The sequence below is a fragment of the Talpa occidentalis genome, unplaced genomic scaffold (genome assembly GCF_014898055.3).
Source record: "Talpa occidentalis isolate TD23 unplaced genomic scaffold, MPIMG_talOcc4v2.1 talOcc4.13, whole genome shotgun sequence".
NCBI lineage: Eukaryota > Metazoa > Chordata > Mammalia > Eulipotyphla > Talpidae > Talpa > Talpa occidentalis.
In genome coordinates, this window is record NW_023601322.1 from 21,942,714 (window position 1) to 21,969,565 (window position 26,852).

A 26,852-nucleotide genomic window follows, 5' to 3' on the forward strand; every position below is an offset into this window, starting at 1 on the left:
TTTTTAAGATTTATTTATTTACGCATACAAGAGCTGAGGTACAAGCCGGAGGTGTGGAGGGTGAGAGGATTCACCAGAGACAGAGTGGGGAACAGAACAGGCAGATGACCAAAGTACACTGCTGAGGGGAGCAGCGGGTGAGTCAGGAGAGGTCTGCTGCGCCATATGGGTATCTCCCTAGCTGGGGATCGAACTCGTGCTGCAGAGGCTGCGGACAGCTTCATAGGTTGTCTCAACCCCTTGTGCCACCAGGGAGGCCCCAAAGTTTATTCTCTTTTGTTTTGTGCTCTGTCAGCTGTATTGGGCAAACCTGGAATCCAGGCCACACAGGATGTTCATAGACTTTCCTGGGCTCATTGAACAGTTACAGTTCTCTCCATCAGTACTTTCTCTCTGTCTTTTGAAACTGTCCATTGGTAGCACAAACTCACATTTCCTAATAGTTGTAGGTAGGTTATCTGGTCTCTTAAAGAGGCATCAAGGATACATACTATTTCAGGGAAGAGGGCTCTTTAACAGGTGAGAAACTCAGAGAGGTAGGAAGCAGCTGAGCTGACGCCTTATGTCCCTATTAAAAACACACCTTACAAAACAAGAGTTATTTACAAAGGTCATTAAAATAATAGCTGTCATATTGCAGGAGTCCTGGGTGGGGAGGGGGAAAAAGAACTTGTATTCTTTGACAGTGTAGATGCATGTGGTTTTCAATCATTCCTTTACTCCAAAATTATTTTCGTAGTATCTACACTTGGTGTCAAGCTGTAGACTATACAAGGCAAATGGAAAGCATTATTTCTGCTCTCATATGAAACTAAGGGGAAGGGGAAGGAAACTAACATTTTTGTTAGAAGCTACAGTGCAGCTGCATTTTTTCATGCTTTCTCATTTAATTGTGATGAAACCACTGAGGATATTTCTATCTCTACTGGGTAGAGAAAAACCCAGACTTCAGAAGCTAAATTATTTCCCAAGGGCACACATCTTAGAAGTCATGAACTCAAGGATTCAAGCCAGACCTGCCCTATTTCAAAGCCAGTTTTCATACCACTTTCTTTTAGGAAAACAAAGATGACAGGCATCTAGATAAGGAGTGAGAAAACCTGAGTTTCCCTGTTAATTTTCGACTATTGACTGCATTGAAGTGCCAAATTGCTCTCAATTTCACAATCTCAAAGGCCTCTTCCAAACCCCAAACTCCATAATTAAATAACAAAAGATATTACTACAGATGACACATGTTACTTCTGCTAGATTAAGTGTTCCTGAACATTGTTTTGATCCAGTTCAAATGCCTTAAATGGTTGCCTATAGGGAGTCAGTCAGCCAATATAATGAATGAAGTTAGTCAGGATTATGAAGGAAGGTGGTGGTGGTGGTGATGGGGTTGGAGAGTGGGAAATTAAAGAGAATATGGCTCATCACTGGGGCAAATGTATCAGTTGTGAGGTAGGAATCTGAGCCCAATTTACCAGACAGTTTGAGATTCAAAAAGCCAGAAATCTTGATTATTATGTAAATTTTCTGATGTTTTTGAGTCGCTAATTAATTTTTTAAAAATGTCTAACCCTCTGTAGTCCAATTATAATACACCTGCAGGCTGCTGTTGGCCCATGGCTGCCATTCTGGTATCACTGCCCTTTAGAAGGGTCAATTTCAGGTATTCATGTTCTAACCTCTTTCCAACCTCTTTTCCAACCTCAACTCTTATTATTTTCACATGTATTCCCATCTCAGAAATGTAAACCTGTCCCTCCTTTTTCTGTCACCTTCCTTTTGCTTATTAAACTCCATCCATTCTTAGAGGACCATCTTAACTCTTCTTTTCCCTGATCATCTTATTGTCCTCTGAATGCCCTTACTACCATTCAGTTGGAAATTAATGACTTATTAATTGCTGAGTGATAGCTCTATTAGTATCTCAGATTGTTATTACCTATTTAAATATCAATGGATCATTTCATGTTTTGGAGCCAGGTCTTCCTAAACTGTTTACAAGACCCAGAACAGGGTCTAAACTTATGCTTGTGTGATTCAGGATGGCAGGTGTTTAAAAACTAATCAACAATCTGTAACAAAGCCTTATAAGTTTGAGTAAGATTCAGCTAATATACTTAGGGGTAAATGACTTTGACTTCCTTGAAATAAGATATTTGGAGGGGGAGTAAGTAAAACTTACAGTTAATGTATGTTAAAATCTCAATTATATGAGTAAATCATGCCTTAATATGATTAAATCATGACATGATATGATTTCAGTTTTTACAGAGGGTGATAAAATTATTATACATTAAGTTTTGAATATGTGATGGGTATTTTCATTTGTTATTTCATTTTTTTCTCACTACTGCCTAAAATGCAGATTATTGTTCCCATTTCACTGATGAGGAAACTGAGACTCAGAAGTCTCAATTAGGGGCCTCCCTGGTGGTGCAAGGGGTTAAGCACCACACTATGAAGCAATCCGCAGCCTCTGCAGCACGAGTTCAATCCCCGGCTGGCCAGGGATAAACCTATATGGCGCAGCAGACCTCTCCTGTCTCGCCCACTGCTCCCCTCAGCAGTGCATTTCTGTCAGTCTGCCTGTTCTGTTCCCCACTCTGGTGAATCCTCTCACCCCCCCAATCTCTGGCCTGTACCCCAGCTCTTGCATAAATAAATAAATCTTTAAAAGAAAAAAGAAGTCTCAATTAGACTCAGTGACTTACTGAAAGGAAGGAATTAATAAGTACTGCAGGTTGCACAAAAAACAATTGTCCTTGAAATCCAAATCCAGTTTCTACTTTCACCCATGAGATGGCTAGAAAGGGTCCAGGTTTCTTAATTCTCAGTCAGGTAATATTTATAATTCACTGTACTTTCTGGGCATGATTTCTTCTTGTGCAACATGAAAGAGTGTGCAGAGGTAACCTCTAGTTTATTTGAATCCTGTCTTGTCTAGATGCTTTAAGTTTTAGCACCTAGATATCTTGTGGCTTCCCTGCTCTGGGATTACTTCAGGGGCTCCCAGAGGTAGAAAGAAGAGGACCAGCAGGTGACTGGCCTGTCTCTGTCTCTGTCTCTCTCTTTCTCTTTGTCACATCAGTCTCCAACCCTTACTCTAGTCTCTCTCACGGCCTCCTTTATCTCTACGCCTCCCTCTTTCTCTGACTCTAGTCTCTTTGACTCCAGGCTGCCTGGACCACTAAAGATGATTCTCAATGACAGTCATTACACCGGTCTTCCACATTGCCTGAGGCCATTTCCGCAACATTGAATGGGAAAGACCTTGCACTCGCTTCTCAACAGCTGGTCTCAGTATGCAAACTTCACTAGACCCAAGAAGTTTTTCAAAAACTCCCCATTAATTACAGGAAGCCCAAAGCTCTGCCCCCCTTCTCATTAACACAGTTGCTTTCAGTTGCCACTAAATTATCTTGCCACCATTAAACCAACAATCTAATTAGACTTCTGGAAATGGAAAGAGCCAGTGAACAAGGCAGACACACTACTTTCATCTCAAAACTGATCATAAAATATTTGTGCCCTTTCGTTCTTGGCCACATAAAATCTGCCCCTGGAAGAGTCTCCTTTCATTCTCTCCCATTTATAAAGAGGAGCTTGAATATTTGATATAAAATGAGTATCTTAATAGAAATCACTTCACGAATGGGAGGTTTTCTTTCCTGTGTTTCACCGAGCGTGGAGTCCTCATTACAATAATCGCACCTGACTCCCCCTGAGTCTGATGCCTCACAGCTAAGCCTCCCACTGGGCTTCAATGGAGGTGTGAATGATACCATCACTGGGAAGAAGATAAAATGTATTATTATCATTACTCTATTTTTAAGAGGGTCTGACTGTGGCAAGAGGTGGCTGGTAACGTAATCTGTATGAAGCATTCAGAGAAGACAAATTGAGTTAAACTTCTCACAGACACAGCACTTTTAAACCTGCCATTAAACCTCTGTCTTTCCTAAAATCTCAGCTCAGGAGAGAAAATTAGTTAAATCAAGTTGCAACAAGATTACTGAGAATCTACTATGCACCCAGTGTTGTGCACGTTTCTTCACACAGAAATAAGGTAACAAGTTGTTTAACAGCAGTGCTCCTAGCTTTGGGGTCCCTTCTGGTTTTTTTCCCTATATAACCAAAGGTTTTGGGAATTCACGGGATACTCAGCACTCACTGAATGGGAATAAACATAAATAGGAGGTGGTTGCTGCTCCTGGGAAATCAATACTCCAGCCGCTAAACAAGACTACCAAGGAAAGTACATTCTAGGCTGATATAATCTCCACCTTTCCATTGAGTGGCTTATCCTGAAAATCCCATAGAACTTCTGAGTGAAGGAAGACTCATGTGCACAATCCTCTTTCCCATCTCTGGAGAAATGCATAATCATCTGCTGCACATACTGGGCCACAGAGATGATTCTTCAACTTGAACATAATCTTCCCTGAAGATATCCTGGTAGATGAGCCAGGAGCTGACCTGCCATTACTGAACAAAAAGGAGTGAGTCTGCAAAAGGGAGGTCTCTCTCAGGTTGTTGCTTCTACTGGATATTTTTGGGATCCTTTGCTGTTTCTGGTGCTGATATGGAAAACAAAGACAAATCCTTACCTCTCAACTTTAATAAATATAATGCTAGAGTATGTGTTTTCACGCACCAGATGGTTTTGTGCAGGAAAGAGTGGTTCAATGCATATTGACCAAAATTTAAAGCGGGTAATGTTTAATTGTCTCTCTCGGTGCTAGCCACAGGGGTTCTAAATTGAGTAAGGTTAGACAATGGGGAAGTAGACAGTCTAGCATGTGACACAGGCATGAAGACAGATAATAAGCTAAGTTAGGGATCAATGGGTACAGTCAATGGTGGTGGCATAGAGGCTATGGCATACAACTTTAGCAACCTCGTGGTTCTCAGAATGGATGTGAGGATTGACATCCTAGAGTTGAAGGTACCTATGCTGAGTCTTGAGAATAATTGTTAATTAGTCACTCAAGTAGCAGGAGGAGTGGGTAAGGGAGAGAAGAACATTCCAGGCTAGAAAACAATCAATAGCAATAGTAATAACAACAAAAGCAACATCAACGGTAGCTTAACTCTTCCTATGTGCCAGGCGCTCTGCTAAGATTTTTTCTTCCTCATCACAATCCTCTACACTAGGTAATATACTTTTTCCCATTTTACAGATGTGAACAATGAGGTTCAAGATCAGCCAGTTGGTAAGTACAACACTGAGATTTCAATGCAGGTGATCTGAAGCAAGAACACATACATGCAACGAGAACATCACATAGGCCTTGTGTGGTGTTAAGAAAAATGAGCCAAGACTTAGAAACAAAGTAAATGGAAGGTGTGTGTCCTTTCAGAGTCCAAGGAATCATTTCATAGACCTGCCCATGGATTATCAATTATCTAAGGAAATGTACCTTTGTTGGATTTGCTATCACGCCTGATTAAAGGCTCAGAACACATCAGGTTATAGAACTCATGGATTCTGCCAAGAAAGATGCAAATGATGTCTGTAGTAAAGACAAACCCAGAGGTTAAGGTTTTATTGCCCAGTGGGCTATTCATTGAGCAATCTTGCTCATATTTTTCTCCAAAGTCTACATTCCAACAATACCCTGTCCCTTTAGCTCTTCTTTGAACCAATTTTATCACCATGTTGGCTTCTTCATTAAAGAGTTCAATGACTCTTTGACATAAGCTTTTAGGATTTTGAAAATTACAGTCTGACAATTGGGATCCCACAGAAGTTTAGTGCTGATTGATATATTCAAGGATACAGTGTAGGGGTAGAAGGCCTAGAAGAGGTCACGTTTATAGCCTTGGCAATGGGAATGGCTCATCTGTTTTAGGTTGTCTAGAACGAATCAGATGAGGGCAGGGCTTATTTACCCCCTTTTGGGCAAAGTAAAAAGAACTTTACGAGGATTTTCAGAAGGCATTTGCAGTGAGGACCAGGGAAACATAGCAGCTTCCATTTCTGCAGGGTCTCTTCATGCCCAGTGCCAGGTGGGGACTTTCCAGCAGAACTCTCTGGGCCAACAGAGCCATCTGGGTTGCTTCCACAAGGGTCATAGGTAGTACTTTTCAGACCACTTTAACAATTTGTTTCTAAAATAAAGCCTTGTTTTCCCTAGATCTTTATTGGAAGATTTTCTACTGTATATTTTAAGTGATTAGTCTGGACTTACAGGCATTTATTTTACTATTTGAAGACTTCAATGTGTATCCTTGCAGACTTTGGTTGCTCTAAATCCTATTAACTTGCACATTTATTTGGTCTATTTTGGTTCTTTTGAAAGACAAGACTTTTGGCTGAATGGACCTGCTATTTTGGTTAGGCGCTTCAGATCATGATTCCACACAGGACTAAAAGCAAGTGAAATAAATCATTTTACACTTTGTAAATCCCTCTTCATTGCTTTTTGTTCTTGGATATTATTTCATTATTCTGGGCTCCTTTCCATAGATGGCAGTAGGTTAAGAAAAAAATCAGGCATCCTAGAATTTGGGAGAGAGGAGCAATTCTCATGATCATTTTGTTCCAGAATACTAGATTTCATTCTGATTCCTTTAAAATTAGGAACGCATTCTTCCCTTTGTCAAGGTAATTCATTTTTCAAGCTTAAGGTTTCACATCTTGATTGTAGGTATCCATCAGTTCTGATTAGATTGATAGTTTGATTAATATTTATAGCTAAGTGGTTTACTAATCTAAGTGTCTCCCTTCAGTAGTAAAATGTCTAAAATTTAATAAACTTGTGATATTTAAATATTTCACTTCCTCATGGCTCTGGTAGTTTTCAAGAAGGCAGATCATAGAATTTGAGAGAATAATGGAGTCCTCTTGATAGGAAACAGATACAAGCTAAAAGCTGCTCCCTTTTTTCCCCCTCTCTTATCTCTAATTGAGCTAAACCTTTAGTAGTGGAGATCTGGCTAGATGGTAACCCTGATACATTCCTTGGGTTTAAAATGAGAGAATACTGAAAGAGTGTGTGTGTGTGTGTGTGTGTGTGTGTGTGTGTGTGTGTGAGAGAGAGAGAGAGAGAGAGAGAGAGAGAGAGAGAGAGAGAAAGAAACTACAAGAAAGCTATGCCTCCTTGTTTTTCATAATACTTACACTAGACTTTCAGGTACAGAACCAAAAAGATTTTCTTGTTTCTGAGTTCCTACAGAATTTGTAATGTTTCAGTAGTGAAATCATGAATTCTCTATACATTAGGTGACCTCCCGAAGAAGTTTGTTCAATATGTGGACAATCAGAAAAATTATCTTGACTTCCTCAGGTATGGATTATATGATATGGCTATTAAATCACTGGTGGGCTAGTGCACTAGAAGTTATTTCAAATTATGCATCACTTTGAACAAACTTTATTGAAGCTTTTACTGCATTAGCCTTAATTACTCACAATAATGATGCAGTGTTCCCTTGCACCAGGCCTCCTTCGCTGTATCAGGGGGCTAGTCTGATCAATAGCTATTGAGCAGTTTGATCACGAAGGCTGACCTGTGTGAGCACCAGTAGCAGCCACAGCCATCCCTCCCTCCCAGGAGCTCATGAGGTGACACCTTCCCAGTCTGGACATCCTCTCACAAGCTCCTCTTCTGCCCCTGCCTCTCAATCAATATCGGCATGCCACCCAGACTTTGAGAAGTTAAAAAATTGCCTTAAACAAACAAAAAATTTATACACACACACACTTGAGCCAGAAGAGCCCTATTGTCACACCTCTGACCTACACCCATTTCTCCCACATTGTGATGATTATATTGGAAGGAAATTTCCTTTTCTCTTTTACTAAAGATCAGCCATTTGAAAAGTACTATTAAGACTGCAGACTAATCAGTTATTTGGCAAGTATTTACCAACCACACACAACACACTTGTCTCACATTTTCTATTCGATTAACTAGTTCCATGAAGGAATCTATTTTTTTCAGAGGTGGCACCATGTCTGGCACTGTGTGGATTCACAACTACTGCCTGGCGATTACCCAGTTCACTCAGTGATTATTTATCGAGCACCTATCATGTGTCAGAATCACACTAGGCACTTTAGCATCCATTATAATTAAATGTAGGGGATTTCTGATGAATTGAGCTCTTTTAGTCATTGTTATAACTTAATTGATTTTGCCTTATAAGTCATTTACCCTTTCCCCTCCCGTCCGTGATTGTTGGGGTCTTCCAAACCATCTGTAGAAATAGTGACCTATTGAAGAATAAATTCCTTTCTGTATCCAGCCAGAAGTAGTTCCACATTTCCTTCTTATAATGATAGATAAGGAAAGGGGCACTAAAGAAAACAAAAATTAAGCCTGTTTTCTCATCAGTTATACACGTGACTAATGCACAAGTGCCCAGTTGAATGAAATCAAACCCAAAAACAATCTATTGACCATCTACTGCAAGTTTCACTTTTATTAAGGCGTTAAATCATGAGTTTCAATCAGTGTTCTCTAGAAGAAGTCCATAGATAGGGAGGAAGAAATGTGACTTTGCTAATGCTGGACCTATGAGAAAGTGAGATTCCACTGGAAACGGACAGTAAATCAAGAAATTTGGGTTCAAATCCAATTGCATGACCTCAGGCGAATCTCTAAATCTCAGGAGCTTCAGTTTCTTCATGTGTGAAGCAGGGGGTTGGACAGACGCCCAGGCTCTGCTCCCCTAACTCTCCCAGGTTTGTGGGAAGTAGAATCTTAGGGAGGTCTGGCCTCCAGCACCTGGAGTAGATCTCTGGCCTATTTCCCTCCAAAAGTTCTGCTCAGCAGCCTGAGACCCGGAAATGGACCAAAACTGTGAAATTCTCATGAGGGTCTCATTTTAGCACTGCCAAAAATAAACAGTCCATTCCTGCATCCTGAAACAGGAGAGTTTTGACTCAGCTCTGATTACCAGAGAAGCAGGTTTAAAAGTTCAATACCCACATGCTTCTATGTCCGTTTGGCATATTTGTAAATTACTGAGCACAACTAGAAGAGACACGGGATCCCAAGAAAGTGTTCTCTCTCACACTGAATGCACAGAGTTCAGGGAAGGAAAATGGGGGACCACCTGTCTTTTGCACCTGGGAAATATCTGCTTGACAAGCAAAGGCAGAAACACACAAGCTAATTTCTAAATCCATAAAGGGAGTTCTCTAGAGCTTGCTTAAAGGACGAGTTTGAATTAGCAGTTAGCTGGGTGGGTAGCGTGCTCCATGACCCTAATTAAAAAATAAATTAATTGTATTACTTGTTATTGAAGTAATGTTGGTTTACAATACTGTAAGTGATTCGGAGGTCTAGAGTCACCCCTCTTCAGATCTGTGTTACCACACCCACCACCGTGGCATCTAGAGCATTCCAGTCAAGGTGATGGCTTCCCGGAGTTGCCCTGGCACCGCCTCTACCACTCAGGACTCGGCTGACACCTTCCCACAGAGGAGCTATTAACCCATTAAGTTTCAGGGGTAACTTCTCTGCATTCTTTTGTGATTTTCCCACTTCTAACCTATTCCTGTGTTCATCCTGGCATCATTCACCCTGCATTTTCACCAAGGGCTTTTCATTTCACACCTGGCATATAAAAGATGTGAAGGCTTATGGTCATATTTGAGAGATGGGCCCATTTCTTCAAGCAAGATTTCCCAAATGGCTGAGGAGAACACCATTTCCAAGTGATGTTGAAAGTTATCCCTGGAATTATGGGTTTGTGGTCGGAAAAGATTCTGAAATTCTATGTTTCCTCCTCCTAGGGCCTCACAATGCATGCTGATAAATTGAAGTCTGGGAAAAGCCCTGTAGGAAGGAAGCAGGTGTAATGAAGCATCTCCTACACTCATTAAACTATGAAAACATCTTTTATCACAGTATTTTGTGGACCTCAAGTTGGGATTTGTCATTGCAAATATTTCCTTCTGATATTCAGTGGGCTCTCTTTCTAATTACCAAAGATTTCCATAAAGCAGGTAGGTTTATAAACAAGTTGAGTTTTCTGCTCAAAGCTACCTGATGGATTAGGAGATGAATCTGAGTGACTATCAACAATGAATCTCTTGGTCTTTTAATGCCAATAGGCAACTCTACATACTGAATTTATCAGCAATAACATTTATCAATTCAGCAATTCAACCAATGTTTACGAAATGTGTCATGGATTCTATCTCTGCGTATGTACAACTCTGTTATAAGGAACAAGAAGTTATATAGAAGACATTCCTTAATGTTTTCTATGAGTGGGTGGCATATGCATGGTACAGATGCTGGATGCTCTGGGTGTCTAGAGGAACTGTGATTGGCTGGGCTTTGAAGATTTGTGGGAAGTGAATGGGAATTCAGTACAACTGTCTTTGAAGAAAGGCAATGAGCTGAATCCCACCCCTTCCTGGCAGTAGGGGTGAGTGTGGCAAAGTGGGGGTTGGTACAGGAGCTGATGTAGATTGTGTGGGGAGTAGAGTAAGGCAGACATAGAAGGGCTGTCTGCAGAGCATTGGAAATATCTGAGTTTGTATTTTATCAACAACCAGTGAGGATGCTGGTGATTATTGAGAACTGCATGAAATCATGGGGTAGGACGTATCAAGGTATCTGAAAACTCAGCGATTACTGACTCCCAAACTGGGTGAGCAAGAGAGGTGTGAGATGTGGGGAGGGATGGGCTCTGGGCCTGAGTTGGAACCCTTCTATCCAAAGGTCCCTGGGACGTTTCTTTACCCTTAGCTTCTTCTGAAATGAGTACCCACAGATTTATTTCGGAGTTTTTTATGAGTTACATGAGATGACATATATATCAGACCTTTGATGCAGAGATGGGTAATTACTAAGGCTTGATAAGGAGTAATACTGTTCCTACTTACTAGCCAGTATTAGAGTAAGCTGGGAAGCATCTTCATGTACCCTTGCCTCCAGGTTCTGAACTAATTTTCTTTAGTCGAATTCTTCCACTTGAAAACCCAGTGCTGAGACAGCTCAAATGCTCAATGTCTTTGTGAGGTTGGTACACAGAACTTACCGGTATCCAACAGCTCATTCCCATGGGCTTACCCGAGACACCTGCAAATTGCTCACCTGCATCCGACGTTGCTGCAGAGGCAGCAAGGAGAGATAACACTGGGCTGGACGGAACTGCAACACTGTCAACAGTGACAGGCTTCTTCCTGGTCATCACAGTGGACACCGAGCCCTCGCTCTTATTGTGAGCTGCTGTCTGGTCCACTTTTAAGTGGGGACTTGGCATTCCTAAAAAACAATAACCAGAAAACTGAAGTTACTTTGAAGCAACAAGAGGACAGACAACATCAAACCTGAAAGTGATCTGAGGAACTCATCAAATGATCTGATCTCTTTCTGGTATAATAAGAATGAAATTTTATTTTATTTATATTTAAAGATTTATTTATTTATGCATATAAGAACTGGGGTGTAAGCCAGAGGTCTGGGAAGGGCGGGGGTGAGAGGTTTCAGCAGAGAGAATGGGAGCAGAACAGGCAGATCTACTGAAATACACTGCTGAGGGGAGCAATGGGTGAGACAGAAGTGGTCTGCTGCACCATGTGGGTTTCTCCCTGGCTGGCTGGGGATTGAACTCATGCTCCAGTGGCTCGTGATAGCTTGATACTGCTGTCTTTAACCCCTGCACCACCAGGGAGGCCCAAGAATGAAATTTTAGAATAAAGAAAAAAAAAATAGTAGCATGACTGGTTTCAGTTTTGTGACTGAAGTTGGGAGTAACTGTGTCCCAGGTTGGCTGCCAGGCAGCAGGGGTCAGAGCACAGGCTTAAAGAAGCAGTAGCATCATCAGGCAGGCTTGTTTCCCTAGGGTGGAGGAGCCAGATTCTATAGGGGAGGTGCTGTGTGCAGCATGGTGGGGAGAGGTGGCCCTGATTCTAGTGATGCTTCTCAGCTCATCCAGCAGGAGAGACAAGACTCAATGAGAAGGAAAAATTGGGCCACAAGTCTGGGTAGGCTTATGTGTATTCAACTGAGGTGCTTGGGGAGTTCTGAGGATGTAGGGATTCGTGTGGAGAAAGACTTCACAGAGCTCTTGCTAGAACACAAGGAAAAGGCATTCCGGAGCTGAGAAGCACATCCACAAAGTCATGGACGGAGAAATGAAGATGATCCAGACAAAAGATCAGCTCCCTCGAGTTGGAATCGCCTTGTGGGAACTTGGTGTGCAACAATAACTAGACCAAATGAGAGCTGACTGGGAAGCCCTGAGTGTCTGGTCATAACAAGCATGCTAAGTCATATCTCTATGGTGCTGAAAGCCAGGGTGCATCTCTGTGCAGTGCCTCTGGATATTTACTATATAATGAATTGCAAGAGCTATTCTGGAGCTTGTTTCCTGGGCTCACATCCAGACTCTCTTACTTTCCAGCTGTGTGATCATGAGCAAGTTACTTAACCTCTCCAAGCTTTAAGCTTCCTTAACTATACAAATGGGATGGAACATATCACCTTGTAGGGGCATTTGGGAACATCCAAGAATAGACTGATGTAAAGTGCTTAGAACAGTGTCCAGCACATAGCCAGTGTACTTGTGAGTTTCCTGATATTATTATTCCCATTACTATTGGTATCACTATAATAACTGCCATTTTCTCTAGTCCAAGCAAAACCAGCAAGCAAAGCCTCAGTTCTCATCCCTGACATGAACAGGGGTTTCTGCGCACCTCCTAGATCCCCCAGCTACAAAAACATAACCCTCCAACTCATCCAAGCCTAAATCCAGAGGCTGGGGGTGTCTGAATCATGTCAGATAATCATCGATGTAGCATTTCCTCATTTGTGGGCTGCCACTAATAGCAGCAACAATATGTGAGACTTCCTCGTTCTAGTTCTGGCCCCCTTGTTTCCATCCAAACCAGACTGAGTGATACTGTCCTTGCCCACAGTAACATTATCTACACCCAAGAGAGATCCACAGTCAGATGTCATTGGGCCTAATGACAGTCCTGTGAGCACGCAGCACAGATAGACTGTTCTCTTATGTCACAGATGCGGAAGACACCTTCCTGGGAGATTAGGAGAGAACTGACTAGATTCACACTGCTCTTAACAGCAGAGATGGGAGATTTCAAGCAGCCAGGTGCTAAACCCAAGGATCACCTTGGCCCACCTGGTCATCTTCTAGCCCCTGCCCACAACACCAGTCTGCCCACAGACATGCTCAGGACACAGAGGCTCTGGTGTCCCTGTTGGAAGAGGCCCCTACGGAAGAAAGTTGCCGACAGCTTTGTTTACTTTATACCACCTTCCCCTTCTCTGTCCCAGCCTCTGAGACTCTCACTCCAGACCCTGTGGATAACCGTACCATTTATGCATTTTTGGATTATATATTTCATAGCATTTGGACAGTTGGAGATAGACAAACATCAAATTCCATGACAGAAAAATTGCAGAGTATAACCATCAAGAGATGGGGGCATGTGGTACACACGTATAGTGAGCCTGTTTACAAAATTTGCAGGTGTGCCAGGAACAGGCTAGGCTCACATATGTAACACATGTAAAGTGCACATGGAACCATTAAGGAGACACACATGAACAGTAAATCTGTTTATTCGGATGAAGAAGAGCACAGGGGAGACTGTTGAGGAAGAACGAGTTTGTACTTTTATCCCCTAGCCTCCTCCATTGTTAATTTCTTAAGTCACGTACATATATTAAACTCTTTTTCCATTGAGAAAATAAATGTAGTTGGGGAAAAATCTAGACATCTACCAGACCAACAGTGTAGGAGTAGATTGATATGCTTGCACACACTGGTTGTTAACAAATCTGAAATGGGGGTAGCAGCACTGACATTGAAAATTCCCCACTTCAGTTATCTGGAGCATTGTGATCGTGTTCTCACCAAATGGATACACGTGGACTTTCCACAGCACATCACTAAGCTGGAGAGTGCTATTGGATAACAGCTCCTTTGGAAAAATTCACTGAGGTGTCATCTTTCTACCTGTGGACACAGGTTGGGCAGGTAATTCTTCGCTCAAATTATGCTCCAATTCTTATGCTCAGGGAATGAGCCATAAACAGGATTAGCAGGCGGATATTTAACTCTCACTTGGGAACAAACTGATTTCAAGTCATTTTAGTTGTACCCATTTTCATGCAAATGTTCACAATCCAAATTAGTCTCAGTCCACATCATTTCATTAAAGTTGATCCGATCATACCTCTATTGGGCATACTTTGCTACTCAAGTGTTTATGTTACAGGATACGTTAAAAGTAATAAAATGACACTTAAAACACTCTATAATTCAGATTGCCACTATTTAGCTGTCGTGAAAACCCTAGATAATTTAGGATTTTCTAGATTATTGTACTGTTTGCTAGTTGCAATTCAATGAATTCGAAAGCAAATTCTAAAAAAAGAGAGAGTGCCCTGATGATTTACCAGACAGTTTGGGTTTTGATAGGATTATGGAAACAGTCCCAGGATTCATACACATGGGCAAGAATATTGGACGAACTTTAAACAATGGCTAATCTAACAGCACTTGTAATCCACAAAATCTGAAGGCAGAGGTCTAAGGACTGCAAAGGGTGACATCTCCCGAGGAGGGAGCACTGGGAAGGCTGGCCTCTCAAAGTCTGTTTCCCTTCATTCATGGTGACAGCGCCCTCCATGGCAAAGCACCCAAATGACCAGATGAAGGTGGAACAGTTCTGAGCCAAGTTTTTAGAGGTGCGGAGTGAGGGAAGAGAGGTGGGACATTGGGACACTTCCTTCCAAGCATGACCCTTGTTTCTCTCTCCCCACGGGAGGGACAGTTTGGAGGCTGGAGGATGATCACAGAAAAGCCAGGGAAGGCTCTGTTCTGACTACACCAGAGAGCTGAGAGAGGGCTGCTTACTCCAGTGCCTGGGGAAGGGCAAGGATGCGGTGAGCTGGGGCTGGGAAGGGAGGGATCGATCGCTATCTCAAATTTGCAAGGTGGATTGTATGGAGAGCACATTTGGTGGGTGTGTTCGGAGCATTCCCAAGCCCCAACACAGGACAAAGTGCCCAAGGCTTGCGTATTTGGAGACAAGTATATTTTTTGAAGGAGGAAATAGCAGTGCTAATAATTTTGTGGGTCCAACATCTGTTCATAATTAAATGAGCCAAAAGGAAAAAAGAAAGACAAACCTATATGAAAACATTCTACTATCACCTGTTGACCTCTATTGATACATTTTTATAAAAGTCTTTGCAACTGTGCTATAGCCTATTGAGGGACAGCCACTCATTTTCAAAGGTAATTTCTCATAGACCACTTATCCCCTCAAACCTCTACCTGCACACAGTGTTTGCATTAGGGACTTGATTTATGGATTCCTACTCCTCAACGCAGAAGCTGACTTCCTGTTGCCTTGGTTACTTGGAGCTCAGTTCAAGGTTAAACTACTCCCAAATCAGAATCAGTGGCAGGCGCTGCAGCTAGCGGCCAGGTTATTGACTGCCCCAGGATGCGAAAAGGTCAGAGACCAAAGCACTGTTTACTGCCTTAAGGGTGAGTCAATAGCTTCGATATTTTGATTCTGTTTCTTCCAAAGTAGTAGTTGCTGTTCAATTACCTCTTCCCCAGATTGCTCAAGGTCAAAGGGGTCAGGGAGGAAAAGCAGGGTCCATGGAGGCTGACTTTCCCAGGATCCTTTAATGAGTTCTGTGACCTTCGATAATAAAAACCAGCTTCACCTTAGAGTAATTTGTTTGTGCTCTAGGTTTATAAAAGCTAGTTAGCTACTGTACCTCATTTTCTATACAGGAAAACCAACCAATCAAAAACAACCCTTGTAGGATGACTGGTGTTTTCTCCCCTTTTCAGGATGAGAAAATAGAGGTTTCGGGAGGTCATATAACTGATCTAAGATCACACAGCTGGTAAGAACTAGATTCTCATTCCTGGCTGGGTCCTCACCTCCCAGTTTCTTTAAAATAAAGGGACTCATTTTGTAACAGTCACTGCAGAAAGAATATGTCTGGAAAACAGTGTGTGATTAATACAGGCTTGTTGAACAGCTTAATTCATTTTTTCACTCTGAAATTTGCAAATGCAGATGTTTCTTGGTGATAAAGCCGAGGATGGCATGGTGGGAGAGTCTGACACCACTGGGTTGGCTGGTTTCTTCAGCCACTTCCCTGGCACCCCTTACATTATAAAATGCAAGACTTGGCATGGACAGGGATGCATGCTCTATTGATCAGCTTGTGGCTATTGACCTTGCAAAGAGCTTCAGGAATTAGGAGGAAAATGAGATCTCCATGGGTTCTAAAGTTGTCCTGTAGTTACCTATTTATTAATTCAACATTCATTAAGAATCTGTAGGTTCTAGGCACCACTAGATACCAAGAACACGAACATTCTTTAACTAGGGCCAACCGTTCACTCAGGAAAACAGGTGTAATATGAAAACCCCGGTCCTGAGAGATGGGTGGCATTCAATAACTAGAAGTGAAATAACAAGAGCAAGAGGAGAAATAACAAGTCTTAGTGCAGATGAGTAAGAGAGTTTAGTGTGAGTCATGAAAACCAAATACTGGGAGATATTTTGGAAAGGCAGCTGGGAAAAATTAAACCCTCGACTCATTGTCAGGTAGGGTGAGTGCCTTTCTCTCACATGTTGTCTTATCTTGGACAGACTTCTGTGAAAGGCTTACCTCTGTTTGTGCAATGTTTTGTTCATTACTCTGCCCAAGTTCTAGAGGTCAAGAGCTACTTCTCATTTTCTTTTGATTCCCTAACATGCGCTTAACAGATGCTACATACTCAAAAGTGTCGAACAGATGAATGGACAAAAAGAATATATGTATTTATCTTTCTAGTCTTAAAATTTCTGGGGAGGGTATACTAGCTCTTTTTTTTTTCAAAGATTTATTTATTTATGCATACAAGAACTGGGGTGGAAGCCAGAGGTGCGGGGGGTGGGGTGAGAGGATTCACCAGAGATAGTGGGGAGCAGAACAGGCAGATCTACTGAAATACACTGCTGAGGGAAGCAGCAGGAGAGGCAGGAGAGGTCTGCTGTGCCATGTGGGTTGTTCCCTCGCCGGCCAGGGATCGAACCTGTGCTGCAGTGGCTGGCGATAGCTTGAAAGCACTGTCTTTAACTCCTGTGCCACCAGGGAGGCCCAGTATACTAATTCCTTTAACCTGCATATGCGTCTATTCTAAAACCCCCTTTTCAATATAGTGTAGAGGTGAAGAACTTATTTTCTGGAGTAAGTCTACCTCTTTTACAAACTGTCATTTTGGGCAAATTTTAATAGCTCTCTGTGCCTTCGTTTCCTCATCTGTTAAATGAGGTTATTAGTGAGGATTAAAGGAACGTACAAATTGTGGTAGACAGAAAATAATACCTCTCTCCCCCTGCAAGAATGTTGATATCCTAATTCCTAGAACTGCTATGCTATGTAACATGGCAAAGGAGAATTAAGGTTGCAGATAGCATTAATGTTGCTATCCAGCTGACTAGAGAGAATACCCTTGATTACCAAATGGTCAAAATGTAATCAAAGGGTTCATTAAAGTGGAAGAGAAGGGAGAAGAAGAAATTAGAGAGAGATAGTGATGGAATCAGGGTAAGAGATGCTATGCTGGTGTCTTTGAAGATAGAGCAGGATGGTCCCAATCCAGGAGCGCAGGGAGCTGATAGACGCTTGGAAAGGCAGGGTATGGATTCTACACTTGAGTTTCCAGAAAGGAACACAGCCTTTTGGATAGTTTGATTTCAGACTTTTGACTGTTAATGCTGTAAAATAATACATTTTTGTTATTTAAGCTAAGTCTGTGGAAATTTGTTAAACATAGCAATAGAAAAATAATACATATAAAACAGCATCGATTATGCCACTTAGCTACAGTAAGCACTCATTTGTATGAACTATTATTGTTTCTTAGCACTATATTGTCTTAATGTTGTCTCATTTTAAACTTATTTCATATGTTAATCGCATGTGTTTCCTACAAGATTTAAATTCTTTAGGATGCAGAGACTTTATATTTTCTTATATTTTCCGAATGTAAGGCTGACATAAACTAGGCAAGGAATATTTATAGTGGATAAGCTGTACCAGAGACAAATACTTTGTTAATTTGAACTTTAATAAGTGACTGGAGTGCTAAGTCATTGAGTGATTTCAGGCTCTGCTCCATGCTTAGTGGATGGATGTGAACAAGATCTGGAATCTCACTCTGCTTCAGTTTCCTTCTGGTCAGAATCTATTCTACAATAGCTTCACTGCTCCAAGATTTCTAGATTCAGAGAAACACAGAACAATCTGATTAGTTCTTGCCTCTCTTAACTCAGAACTGTAGAAATGGGCTGATAAGATAGCATGTCTATTAAAACTTCAGAGAGACATATGTTATAGAGTCTTTTTTACTCTATGCAGTTCATACTATGATGCATATATCTGTCTCTTCAGATCTTTTAGTGAAAAAAGTCATACTGGATGAAAAGTATGTTTCTAGAAGTGGCCAATGATATCGTCTAGAATGAAAATATACCAAACATCTAAATTGCAAAGAGAACACATCCTGAGTTGGAGGGTTTAATCTTTCTACAGCTCAGGCATCAGAGCTCCTTAGGGAAAAAATAGTACATACACACAGACAGACACACACACACACACACACACATACACACAGTGAACACATTTTTTAATGCAAAGTAAGGTTCAGTGACACCTTTAGGCTCACATTAGAATTTTTGCCAGCTTAAGTGGATCACCACACACACACACACACACACACACACACACACACGAGGAAGGAAAGAGAGAGAATCAAACAGAATGCTGATGTATCTGCTCCCATGCTTAAAAAAAATGTACAGACAAAAGAGTGGTAACTGTTCTCTGAAAAATATAACAAAGGAATTTACAAGGTATTAACATAGGAATTTGAAAGGTATTAACAAGGCAAGAAATAGTGCATACATGTAATTAAACCAATTTAGTAGTACAATGCACCAAGTGTGCTCTTGTTATGTCCTTGGCGATCAGGTAGGTTAAGAATTTGCTACTGTAAAGCACATAAAGCACATTACAGTCTTCACTGATAGATGAACACAAAGGAGCTGTAGCTAAGTGAAAACAGGACAGTTTAGAGTTGGAGGGAACAAATCCAGGGCTTCCTGGGCAACTGAACCTCAGGTGGGGATGGCACTGGCATTGCCCAGATTCATGAGAGGGTAGTGAGGCCACGATGCTGACTCCAACTTCTTGGATTGTCTTAGGCCAGCATGTTGGCATGGGACTGTAAGTGTTGCATTCTGAGATTTTTCAGAAGCGGTCTTCTTGCTTTCCTGGTGCAGGATCAGTTCTTCTATACTCTCAGGGCAGCTTCAAAACAGACCAACCCCAAAATGGCAGATGTGATCCTGCAGGCCTCGTGAGAGTCTTCCCTAGATTCTCCCTAATGTGAAAGGCTTAGTAGTCAATGCTGGTTAGTATAAGCATCTTTAGTAGTGTCTTTCTTTTTTACCTTTACAGCACATAGTTGCAGAGCACATCTGCATGGCAATACAGCTCTCAATGCTAACTGGGTCACCTTATTTGCATTTTGATTACTGCTTATTTAGAAGCCACATTGAGAAAAGAGCTTGATATCAGGAGCTTAAGTGCATGTGTGTCTATAAATATATGTATAAATAGATACATGCATATTTACTGGTTTGTGAAAGATCAGTCCAGTACATACTCATGTTTCATGGACATATGTGTAGGCATCTGGCCATGTACGGACATTGGGACTATAAATGTGGTCATGGAATCGAATTATTCTTCCCAGTGTTCTATCACCTACTGGATATGGTGTAGCTGGAGTAGTCACTTTAGTAAATGTTTCCCCTGTTAAGCAGTGACCTCATTACATAGGGAAAATGTGCCTTGTTTGAAGAGCTTTATTGGGTGTCCTTTTCTTAAACCACTCCTTGGTTCTATTTGAATTCCTCCTGTAGTACGCAAGCGTGTGATTGTGCAGGCATACACACAGAGACACTGAGTGTGTGCTAGAAAAGCTTTCTTCTTGGCAATAGAAGAGGGAAAAAAAAATCACAGAAACTCAGACCCATCATTAGATAGATCTTCTAATCTTTATCTCTAGTAGTTCAGTCAGACGAGCTAATACCATGATGATGGCTTTGAAATCTCTTAGGAATTGGATGAGGAGAAGTGATAGTGATGAACTCCCAGCTAATAAACACAGAGTGCTTATTTCGGCAGAATGATCAATTTCTAGATGTCCTGAGGCTTGTCTGATACAGTTGATTTACTCATCCTCGCTTACCTCACTAATAAAGCCAAAGTCCACCATCAGATTACAGAGGTGCCTGGGATTTCTTAAAGGGACAGAAGAAAACTAAGGTAGCATTCATCACATCCCCGTGAGCAGCCCTTGCTGCCCACAGTCCTTGCAACCCAGCTGCCTTCCTCACTCATGCGCTACTCAATAGACTTTGGGCTAGTACAGTAATACAGACAATTAATTTGTTATCTTGTTAGTGGAAATTTAATGCAATGATCTAAAAGAACTCTTACATATTGTGATAAACTTTAGTGCCTCTGGGCGACTCCCCTTGCGTTGGGCTCATTTCACATCTCATCCATTATGTAAATGAGATTTGGAAATAGTTGAGTTTCACTAATGTAGCTCAACTCTGATGGATTGGAGAGAGCCAGTCCTACTGAAACTAATGAGGTTAAATGCATCTCAACATTTCTTTCTACTTGGTTGATTATGCAAGCCTCTGTTCAAGAAACGGGAGATAGTGCTTTTTTTTTTCTTCTTTTAACTATCCTCTAAGGAAATTTCACTGTTGCTAGGCCCCAAAGTGGCTCAATATAAGTTTGGTTTAGATAATACTGCATGGTCTCAAATACTGCATAGTGCAGAAGTAGAGTTAGTGGATGACAAGCTACTATATGCAGCAAGACTAAGATTTAAGATAAAAGGGGAGTATTTTAATAATGCATCTAAGGAGGTCTCTCAGTTATCCAGAGAAGAAGTGGACAGTGGAAATGAGGAGCATTTGGTGGAACCTGAGATCAGAAAAGGAAACTTAATTATTGGGGAGGCTTGGAAATGGCAAGGAGACTGTTGCATTTGATTCAAAGATTATTGGGAGTCAGTCTGGTTACTGAGGGCCTAATCTAGAGACAAAGGATAGGACTTTTGTACTCTATATTTCATTTGGAAGGCCAAGAATTGGGAGTTCCAAAGACTGGAGGCAGGATGCAATTTAAAAAAAGGCACAAGCATTTCAAAAAAAGCCATCTCCAACTATCCGGGGTCACAGAATCAGGGGAGGTGATGATGAGGTGCTAGTTCAAAAGAAAAAATATGTGGGGAATTTTTCAGTCTTTATTTAAAAAGGAGGGGCATTGAGAAAAGTAGAACAAAGATATGGAGACAGAAACATACCGTATAAGAGATACTCAGAATCCACAAGTATTAGCCAGTAGTTAGTAATACATCACTTACAAGGTGAAGAATTTTAAGTTAGTGGATGAGGTCATGACTTTGGAGCTGGAAGGTCCTTGGTTAAAATGTCAGCTGTCCTGGGACTACATCAAATTAAAGAGCTTCTGCACAGCAAAAGAGACAATAACCAAAACAAAGAGAAACCCCACCGACTGGGAGAAAATTTTTGCATGCAACACTAATGATAAAGGACTGTTCACAAAAATCTACAAAGAGCTGATGAGACTCAACAAAAACAAAGAAAATAATCCAGTCCAAAAATGGGCAGAAGAGCTAAAAAGAAACTTCTCCGAAGAGGAAATACAAATGGCCACCAGGCATATGAAAAAATGTTCAAAGTCACTTGTAATCAGGGAAATGCAAATCAAAACTAAATGAGATACCATCTCACACTAGTGAGAATGGCACATATTAAAAAAACTAGCAACAACAAATGTTGGCGAGGATGTGGAGAGAAAGGAACTCTCCTGCTCTGCTGGTGGGAGTGCAAACTGGTCCAACCACTATGGAAAGCTGTGTGGAGATTCCTCAACCTACTAAAGATAGAGCTTCCATATGATCCATATGATCCAGCAATTCCACTCCTAGGTATTTACCCAAAGGACACAGAAACATTAATTCCAAAGTGCACCTGCACCCCTATGTTTATAGTAGCACAATTTACAATAGCCAAGCTTTGGAAACAACCCAAATGCCCAAAAATAGATGACTGGATCAAGAACATGTGGTACATATACACAATGGAATATTACTCAGCATTCAAAAAAGATAAACACATGCAATTTGCTGCAACATGGATGGAGCTGGAAGGGATCATGCTCAGTGAAATAAGCCAGAAAGAAAAAGAAAAATACCGGATGGTTTCACTCATAGCAGGAATCTAGAAAACCTAAATAAGGGACCAGGAAAAAGAATAACTATAAGAAAGAAAAAAATCAAAATCAACAAACAACTATGAACCAGAGACACACTTTGGGGGGGGGCGGGGAAAGGAGGGATTGGGGTCAAAATCAGGGGATTGCAATTGTATGGGGGATATAAAAATAAAAATAAATAAATAAATAAAAATGTCAGCTGTCACCTAACTAGGGACTAGATCTCAAGCAAGCTATTTAACTTCATAAAGTTTCATCTTCCTTATTGAAAACAAGTTTAATAAACCACCTACCTATAGGAAGGTGATGATTAAATGAGATAATATATGTAAAATGCTTAGCACAGTGCCTGCCACAGGGAATATGCTCCAAAAAGCCAGTTAATAAAAAGTACAGGAAACACCAGATATTTGTAAGGTGATTAGAGTGGAGGCTACCAGATGCTTGACTGAGGCTGGCAATTTGGAGATGAGGTCGCTGGCCGGGTAACTACCCTCTCTCGGCCATCTCAACTACCAACTCTCTGAAAGCTCAGACCCCAGTAAAAAAGGTTGTCAACTCTTAAATATTCAACTTGATGTGACATTTTCAATAAATTGTTGTTAATTTACTCTGCCAAAGTTTCAGCACCTATGGTGAACACAGCAAATCCAGGTCCTTGGGGGGACCCTTAAAGCATAAGAAACAGTCCAGTCTTTGGGTTGTCAACTATTTAGTTAAAGAAACTAGTGCAGATACAAGAAATTTAAATAAAAATAACAATCTCCCCTGAGCTGAAAAGATCACCCACATTACCTTGCACTGCAGCTGGGACCACACTAGAGATTTACTGGGGAGCTTTGAACTAGTGTATATTCTAGAACAGTAGCTTAAAATGGAATTTATGAACTGTGTAACTCAGATACACCATACATTATTCATCTGGTTCATTAAGAATAAGAATTTATATTATTAATTATTATTTATAATATAGTATATATTATTATTTAGATACCCTGTAAAAGTAGCAAAGTAACCAATCTGAACATTTTTCTAGAAAAGTGGTTTAAGGAGTTTAAAGAGTTAGCTTTGAGTCCATGTTCTCTTTGTTCAAATCATAGTTCTAGTAGCTTCTGGCTGTCTGTCTGAACCTAAGCAACTTATTTAACCTCTCTGGGCCTTAATTTTCTCATCAATAATGGAATTAATAATAGTACCTATCTCCTAGGCTTAAATGTGAGAATACCAAGATCTATATCCTTATAATGTCAGTGGCAAATATGGAAATACTAATTTGCAGTACTCTGTGATAAGGACAGTTGGTTCATATAGAAGAGGCACAACTACCCCAGGGAATGAGTGACATTTCTCTGGGTTGCAAAGGACTTCACTCAGGAGGTGACATTTTACATGGGTCTTCAATGATTTGGAAGTAGCTGAAATATGATGAAAGACATTCTAGGAAGAAGACCATGAAGGCACAAAGCATAAAATAGAATATGTACTTGGGGAAAGGCAAGAACTTTTGTGTGTTGACAGTAGAGTTCCCAGGGTGGGCAGGTGAAATATAACAGAAGCTGGAGCCTTGAGTCAGGCTGGGAATGGTGTTAGGAATTTGGATTTCTGTGGATAATGGGGGCAGGGGAGTGTCACAAAGACACACAAACAACCATGGAGAAGAGGTGGTTACTTTAGGACCAACCAACTGTCCTTGGTTGCAGATCAAACAACTACAAGCATAGCTTTTCTTCCAGACCTCCCCACAGCTCTACAAAGAAGATGATGTTAACTACATTTAATAGGAAATGAGGCTGATAAGTACCTCCAGTGCCTCCCAACAGCTAAGCTTTAGCAGGAACTTGAACACAAGACCCTCTGTCAGGTGCTTTCCCTAAACAGCCTTCCTTCTCCATGGTGGTCAAAAACATAGGTTTACATTTTAGGGTCTGGACCCCAACTGTGAAAGGAAGAGTGAGAGGTTTTCTTTAAGCAAAGATTAAGGAAAATCATTCTTGTCAGCCAAGAGCTTTTTTCTTCATTTTTGTCTGGTTAGCCCTGGGTACAAGCAGATAATAACTGAAAGTGGAATGAAGAAGTTGCAGAACTGGTGGGGGAAGAAAGAATAATTCTGGTTGAATGTGCAATTAGGCTACATCTATGGAAAATCTCCATGAACTCAGGGCTAAGAAATAACTTCCATGCTTGACATGAACCTGAGAATCAAGCTTCCCTAAAAAGGAAAGGGGCTGAAACCAGGCTTCACAGGGCAGATGGGATGGTCCAGAAGTGCCAATGAAGCAAATGCAAGACTTCACGAAAGATTTTTTTTTTTATCTTCCCTGACTGTATTTCTCAAACTTGAATTATTTTTACATTTCCCAACTAGTAATAAGTAAAACATCATTTTTTCCAGCTTTGCTGATGTAATAAGTGGAATGTATTTATTTTATAAGCACCATTTTCAAAGTAATCAGAGTTATCTGAGGGCAGTCCTTTGTCAACTCAGGAATTTGCTAGAAGTTCAGCCAGGGGACTGGGATTTTGGCTTGGGCAGGTGGGAACTCTCTCTCCATGGTTCTCTTCAAAGGTTTGCCTAATGTTAAAGAGAATTGGCGGTAGCAATGCAGTGGGTCCAGGGTTCCTTTTAATATCTCCTATCAGGAATCCATATTCTACTTTATACCTCTGAACTTGAGCCTCCTCTGCATGGCGTAGTTCCTGTTTATTCCCTTCAGGACAAACTCTAGCAATAGGTAATCTCCCTTACGCACAAATTCCACATCCCTGACCTACACAGGCACTGCACTTATACCCCAGTTCTGTAGACTTGCTCACCTTCAGTTTAACAATAGGTTACGACATTTCAAACTCAGAATCAATCACATACATCTTCAAGTTTTGTGCAGATGAATTAAGTTAAGCCTTAGATTCCTTGTCAGTAAAATGGAAATAAAGAAGATAGCTTCAAGAATTTGCTGTGGTTTAAATGAAGTGACGATCTATCAAGTACCTAGCACCGTGCCTGGCATCTAATAGGCATACTCTTATTAATATGTTTGTTAGGCACTGTAATCTTGAATTTTCAATAAGATAATTAGTGAATTGAGCAAAGAGATTGTCTCTTATATTTCCAACAGTGTTCACCCGGCACAAGGCTCACAAGTGATCACCTGATCAACCAATACATGTTTAATGCAATGGCCTCAGTGCTCAGTAAGGGCATGGGGGAGACACACAGGACCGCACTGCTGATACTACTACTCAATGTGAAACAAGATGGTGTTTTGATCCAGTCTAACTAAGACAGGGTCTATGTGTATCATAAATAAGAGGATGTGATTTTTATGATTTGAGCATTCATAGTAGAAAGAATAGCTATTTATTAATCCACTTCGAGAAAATGAAACACAGAAAAGGAAGTGTTTAATAGTTAGTACCTTTAATTCTCAAGGAAATGATGTTAAGGGAGAATCACTCAAGATCTGTAGCCCAGCTGTCTGAATCACAAAAAGTGAGGCAAGAAAGATCACCTAATGGATTCCATGACTCCAGTGGTGAGGAAACAGAGGCTGTCAGTAGTCACACCAGGCGTGTGTTGGTGGTGAAGCTGTCCCAACATGAACCTCTGGACCCTGGTCCTCTTCCCCAGTCATTAAGAGCCGCCAGGTCTTTCATGTAATTTGCTTGCCCAGGTGCCTGACTTCCAAGTTGCTTTGCTTATTTTATTTAATGATTGAGAAGGTCCCATTAGGGGAAGTGATGAAATGGAGTAGGCAGGGTGGGCAGACTTTGCTTTTGATCTTAACTTCAAGAGAAGAAGAGCAAACAGAGGCTTCTGACATCAATAAATGTCCTTGGTAATAACAGAAGAGATCAGACTATGGTTTGTTCTTTGAAAGAAGAGAAATCAGTGGCAGTGTCCCTTAGCCACAAGGTGGCATTTGGCCATCATGTTGCTAGATGGGATTTTTGGAGCCACCTGTCTCTGTCACTGGTGGGAAACAATGTGCCAGGTTCTGAAATCACCCTCTATGCAATGACCCCTTCCTTTGGAGGAATTCCCTGATGCCAACCCATAATGGCCCTTGGTGTTCACAGAACTTTGGAGTTCAAACTCTTAAAGTTGGAATGCGCCTTGGTGATCACATTCCTGTAGAAAGAAAAAGGTGGGTCCATCTTGAAGGACCCAGTTTGCAGATTCTTCTTATTTACCCTCTAGTGACCATATTTACTAGAGGGTAGGGGCTGAGAGATGCTTGCCTCAGGTCTGCCATTGGCATTTCTGGTTCTCCCCCATTTTCTGAGAAATGGTGTGATGGTCAGCACTACCTTTGTGGGGTCCCTGCTCCTGCTTTTCTCCTGCCTCTCAAAAGCATGGAGCACTGCCTGATTGTGGTGAAAATCAATTCAGAGTCTTTTTGTCTCTACATTAAGCCCCCAGATCCAGCTGTTTTCACACGAGAGTCCCTGCAGGCGGGGCCTGGTCGAGTGACCATTTGTGAGGAAACAAAGGAAATGAAAAAAGGCTGAAGATGGCAG

The 26,852-nt window shown here is 41.2% G+C and overlaps 1 protein-coding gene across 3 annotated transcripts in view; it reads right to left on the reverse strand.

Moving 5' to 3' along the window:
• The window catches only part of SETBP1 (SET binding protein 1), a 349,520-nt gene that overhangs the window by 14,417 nt on the left and 308,251 nt on the right, over positions 1-26,852 (reverse strand). For all 3 annotated transcript variants that reach the window (XM_037508593.2, XM_037508595.2, XM_037508594.2), the window contains exon 5: positions 11,052-11,222. In XM_037508593.2, the coding sequence (XP_037364490.2) occupies positions 11,052-11,222 (171 nt within the window). The remainder of the gene's footprint in view (positions 1-11,051; positions 11,223-26,852) is intronic.